At 42.6% G+C, this 5,996-nt stretch overlaps 1 protein-coding gene across 6 annotated transcripts in view; it reads right to left on the bottom strand.

Moving 5' to 3' along the window:
* kdm4aa (lysine (K)-specific demethylase 4A, genome duplicate a) overlaps window positions 1–5,996 on the bottom strand; it is a 49,208-nt gene that overhangs the window by 10,039 nt on the left and 33,173 nt on the right. For 5 of the 6 annotated variants that reach the window (XM_050055654.1, XM_050055656.1, XM_050055655.1 and 2 more), the window contains exon 17: window positions 3,934–4,042. In XM_050055654.1, coding sequence (XP_049911611.1) covers window positions 3,934–4,042 — 109 coding nt within the window. Of the gene's footprint in view, window positions 1–3,933; window positions 4,043–5,307; window positions 5,375–5,996 lie in introns of those variants that run through there. The other variant, XM_050055658.1, reaches the window with a different exon arrangement.

The raw sequence follows: 5,996 nt of genomic DNA, 5'->3' as shown, positions 1-5,996 counted from the left end.
GGTTTCTACCGTTTTTTTTCCCCGTTAAAGGGGTTTTTTGGGGGAGTTTTTCCTTATCCGCTGCGAGGGTCATAAGGACAGAGGGATGTCGTATGCTGTAAAGCCCTGTGAGGCAAATTGTGATTTGTGATATTGGGCTTTATAAATAAAATTGATTGATTGATTGATTGATTGATATGACAAGAGGAAAAGATGGCTAGTTGCTAGGCTAATTCATACAATGTAAAATGCCATAGGCTTATGCTAATAACGTTAGCATGTTGTATTTGTGGGAAAATGTGTCCGGAGTCTGTGAATGCTGCGAGTTGTAGTGAAGCCAATTTGTGTACTTGTTTTTCAAACTGTCTCTATTAAGCTATGTTTAATGTGTGTTTTGAATCAACTAAGCTTTACAGCACTTCACAGAAACCTCCGCCGCCGACTAGTGTTTTGGAGGTGTAACTGCAGAGTGACAGAGACACACCACCGCAGAAGTAAAAATGCTCACAATGGCATAGGCGACGTGCGTAGGGTCTACGCACAACCATAAATCTCCTTTAACACTCAGCATCGCGGTAACGCAGACCTCCTGTCTGTTTCTGTATACTGACATTGTTTACCTCAGTGGAAACAAAGCCTGTATTTACTTGTATTTAACAGATAAGAATTGATAAATTGTGAAGACATTTTAAGTCTTGTGTGTGATTTATCCTTTAGGGATTTATACTTTGGGATTTATCCTGGCTTCATATGAACAGAGGAAATCTCCGCTTGTCGCTAGGCTAATTTATACAATGTAAAATACCATAGGCTGGCGCTAATAACATCGTAATGTTGTATTTGCTTGGAAAACATGTTTAGTATAAGACAGTTGTTTTGTCTGTGAATGTTGTGAGTTGTAATGGAGCCAATATTTTTTTTTTCCCACGACTAACCAATTAGTTGAAGATTATGTACGACTTCAGATGACCAAGATTTTCTTTGGTTGACTACAGCCCTACGTTTTTTCAGGTGCTTCGTTGTGCTTAATGCCACTTGATAGAAAACTTTCTCTGGTACCAAAGAGAGCAGAGGGTATTGTACACAGTTTATATCAGTATGGGATGAACTACAGAGTCCCCCTGAAATGAGTCCTAAAACACGGAAACAAGTTAGCATTTTAGCAATCCTGGCTCCCTTGTCTCAAAGTCAGTGGATTTTTTTGAATGCATTTTTGGTTAGATGTCTGAAATAAGGTCTGTGATTCACACAAGCTGAAGAAAAAAATACTTGAGTAAATACCCCACTGTGAATTTTGAAGCTTTTATGTGTCTTAAAAAAGGCAGTTGCTCATAAGTGGCTAAATGAGACTACAGAGCGTCAACATTCCGGCCCACGGCTTTGCAGCCTCATTGTGGTGGTGATGTTTAGTCATGTGACTGTAGTGTAGTTTGTTTATAGCCTAACGTTAGCTTTTTACCTCTGGCAATTGCATTAAGACATCAATAATCATAAAAGTGGTGTTCATTTGTGAACATTATCTTGCGTGCGTGTGTGTAATGTGCAAGTATGTTAAACGCTTATTTGCCAGAGTTTATTTCTGGAATACTCAAAAATCCAATGGAAAAATCCAATAGGCTTTTTGACGGGGGAACCAGGGTTATGCTAACTTCGGCATCGGCCTACAGAAAACCATCACCCCTGGAACACTCTATTCCTTTAAGCTACACTGAAACTCAACACTTCCTGCTCAGATGTTTCACATACAACCCTTCCAGCAGCTCCAAAGACTTAAAGGGATAGTGCACCCAAAAATGAAAATTCAGCCATTATCTACTCACCCATATGCCGATGGAGGCCCTGGTGAAGTTTTAGAGTCCTCACATCCCTTGCGGAGATCGGCGGGGGGAGCAGCTAGTACACCTAATGGCAGACGGCGCCCCAGACTAACGTCCAAGAACACAAAATTGAATCCACAAAGTATTTCCATACTGCTCATCCATAGTGATCCAAGTGTGCTGCAGCTGCGACATAAAAAGTTGTTTCGACAAACGTCATATGAACTCTGCTTTTAGCCTCACTGTAGCCTGTAGCTCTGACTGCTTCTCTGTGCTCCGCGTTCACGTGTGCGCGCCTGCGCGTGACCAGCGAAAGCATGAGCTTTGCTCACCCGTGTTTACATCACGTGACACGTGCACCGCAGGGAGAGACAACAGGTAACCACAGAGCTAAAAGATCATTTGCACTACGGTCTTTTAGCAAAGGACAGCCCAACATGTCTGAAGACTTTGAAATTGAGGAGGAACAGCATTTCTTTGTTGAGCCGTATTTGTTTGAGCCCGAGTATACGGACGCGGAACTTAGGCTACTGGACGAAGCAGCCGCCGCAGCTCATGAGCCTAACCCTCAGCCAGCCGCAGAATACCGGAGTCGAGCACTGGAAACCTGGTGGTGTAGTTGTTTCAAATGCAAAGCAATGCCAACGGATGAGGAAAGTCTTTGCTGCTCAGACTGGGAATTGGCGATGCCTGCACTTGAGAATCTGGACATCAGTACTGACGAGACTGCTGCTCTTCAGAGATCACCGATCACCCTGAGCGCGCACACGTGAACGTGGAGCACAGAGAAGCAGTCAGAGCTACAGGCTACAGTGAGGCTAAAAACAGCTCATATGATGTTTTTCGAAACAACTTTTTATGTCGGGGCTGCAGCACACTTGGATCACTACGGATGAGCAGTATGGAGATACTTTGTGGATTCAATTTTGTGTTCTTGGAAGTTAGTCTGGGGCGCCGTCTGCCATTAGGTGTGCTGGCCACTCCCCCCGCCGATCTCCGCAAGGGATGTGAAGACTCTAAAACTTCACCAGGGCCTCCATCGGCATATGGGTGAGTAGATAATGGCTGAATTTTCATTTTTGGGTGCACTATCCCTTTAAGCCTACCTATTCCTGGCTTTCAATTTAATTAGTGAAGAAAGATAGCATTTGTGTTAAAGAGAGACACAACTTGTACAGGAATGAGTGCGATGGAAATGTACATTACCTTAAATCTACTGTGCAAACCTCTAGAGAACAGGTGGTTTTACCCCCCCTGCAATTTTTAGCAATCAGCCTTTATTTGTTCATGCTTGTTTTCCTATGATACGGCGCGTCTGACCGGCGTTCAAGCATCTTTTTAGACGGGCGTTTTTCCGGCGTCTTTTTAGACGCCCCTTTTTGTAGACGCTTCTTTTTGAGCGTCAGACGCCAGGAGCACCATTCGTCATTGTCGTCATTGGCCCAGGCAGCCAATCAAATCCTCCTTCCTGTTTTGTTGTGGCAGTTACGGCAGTTTGGTCAGTTAGGGCAGTTACGAGCGACAGACAACACAATGCAATCCGAAGACGAGAAATTTATCCTGACAATATTTGATTTTTAAGAATTATACAACACACGCACACCTCAGTACTACGACGATATTGTCGTAGCAGCTAGTTAACTTTCAGACAGTGGGATATGTGAGAGGGCTGGTGACCTTATTTCGTAGTTCACAGTTTTTGTGCTGCATTTTTATGTATGAAAAGTGCTATATAAACAAAGTTGGATTTGATTTGATAGCTCGTGATAGTTTCATGTAAGCTAGTACTGTCTCTACTGTCGTTGAGGGAAACACTATATTCAAGGGGAGACATAGGGAGATGACAGGGGGTGTGTGTGTGTTGTGCACGCACCCCCGCTCCACAGGCGCTCCTTGCTGTTTTTTTTTGTCTAGCGCTTTGAATAAGCGCTTCCAGCGTTTCAAGCGTCTTTGAAGTGTCCGCGTCTCTAGCGTCTCATTTCTGTGTGATCGCCCCCTAAGCCATTATATGAATATCAGCTTTCAATTCGTCTTTCAAGCGTCTCTGAGTATCCTGATGAGCGCTATATAATTCCAATGTATTATCATTATTAATCAAGAATGTAACAGTCGCTTATCTATATAAGTGTGAACTCACCAGTTTAAATCTCTGCAAAGGGATTCCACTTAAATCCACAGGACTTCTTTCAGTGACGTTGACAAAGCGTGCCTCCAGCACAGCTACTGCACACAGCACATGTACCCACCTGCAAAACACAGACACACACAGACACAGACACACAGACACAGACACACACACACACACACACACACACACAGCTGGTTAAGACTGACATATTGGCTTCATTAAGCAGTAAGCTGCCTATCCTAAAGCTCAAATCTCCTACAGCCATGGATTTGATATTTACTATGTAGTGTTTGGCTTCTTTGTTGCTGGATCTTTTGCTAAAATGTTTCCTAACCTGGCAATGATTGCGCAGAATGTTTTTCACCATCCCGGCATCAAGCGCAGCCAGTGAAAGAGACTTTTCCTCCACTGGATTTGTATGCAAGAATGGAGAACCCAGCTCAATGTGAGTCACTGTAGCCTGTGTCCATTTAATCACAGTGCAGTGCAGGTCGGGTCGCAGGACTTTTATTAACGGGTGCAGGCAGGTGCGGCTTTGACTTAGACATTATGACGTGATGGGTCAGTTTTGGTACTGAGCTTTACGGGTATGGGCGCATGTGGGTTTTCAAAAATGGACCCGTACAGGACTTTGTAGTGGGCTACCAAAAGTTTAATTTGTAATTGCAATATTAATAGTTTATATCAATCAATACTTGGCCTCTATGCCTCTATAGGGCTGTCACGATAACAAATTTTGCTGGGCGATTAATTGCGTCAGAAATTATTGCGATAAGTGATAATATTGCGTAATATTGTGCTTTTAAGACCATTTTTATTATTTTTGTAATTTTGCTGTTTTTAGACCATTTTTTTAAGCTTATATAATGATAATAAAGGCATAATGATGCAAGTACACCCTTTTAAAGAGACACAAACATTTAGTTAGCAAGAATATTTAGGGATGCAAAAAAAAATTAATATTTAAATAACACCTTAAAAATACCAAAGTAAATAAATAAAGACCTTATAAATACAAAAAAACAGACTCTCAGTCTCTCACTCTCAGGTGTGCAGTTGGTCATATTCACTCTTTTTGTTGAGATGGTTTTAGAACAAACCCAGCATACCAGCTCGTCCAAATTACTGGGCTCCCCTCTGTCTTTTGGTTTAAATCCAAAACACTCCCACACAGGGGCGGTGGCATTTGGTTTAGGAACAAGTTCCATGTCTTTCTCTTACCCTCAACTCTCTTTGTTTCTCTCCGCCTCATCTTCCCCTCACGAAGATCGCGTGTGTGTGTGTGTGTGTGTGTGTGTGTGTGTGTGTGTGTGTAGCCCATAGCCCCGCCTACCCCACAGAGACAAAGACACTCGATGACAAGAGCTTTCCCTCCGTTCATTACGCTAATGAACCAACTCACCTGGCTGCCAGACGATGCACGGCAGTGAACGCTCTTGTCGCCCAGTCTCTTTGGTGGAGAGAGACGAGGAAAACAAACACACATGAATATGGCAATTAATTGCAGTCGGCAAAGTTACCGTCTCCCTTTAAATTTACCGTGCAATTTTATTTAACCTTTATTTAACCAGATAAAACCAATTGAGATCAAATCTCTTTTACAATGGTGTCCTGGCCAAGAGGCGGGAGTGTTACACGTCGGAGAGCAACAAATAAAAAACAAACACACATACAGAACACAGTCATAGGAGATGTGATAAAGAGGAAAAGGACTACCATCAACAAGCACAAGGAATGATCACATAAAAAAACAAAAACAATAAAAGACAGCAGCAGACGATCAAAGCAAACTAAACACCATGGCAGGAGCAAACAGTGGTCAAAAGCTCAGCAGTATTGTGCTTAAACAGGGTATCTGCAGGTTTCAGTAAGTTAAATTTAAGACTTTTTAAGACCTTTTTAATGCCACCTTGAATGGAATTTAAGACCGAAAAAACTATAAATATAAGCGATGGTTGGGGGATCCCGCTGTACTATAACCAGTGCTTAATTTGTAAAATTAGAAGTGGGGGAACACTTTTTTAAGCGGCACCAGAGCTGCTTCACTGCGCAACTCCGAATGGAATGGTTGT

Source organism: Epinephelus moara, chromosome 10 (genome assembly GCF_006386435.1).
Source record: "Epinephelus moara isolate mb chromosome 10, YSFRI_EMoa_1.0, whole genome shotgun sequence".
NCBI classification, from domain to species: Eukaryota; Metazoa; Chordata; class Actinopteri; order Perciformes; family Serranidae; genus Epinephelus; species Epinephelus moara.
The sequence above is the reverse complement of the archived record's forward strand: the minus strand, read 5'-3'. Positions and strand labels throughout refer to the sequence as shown.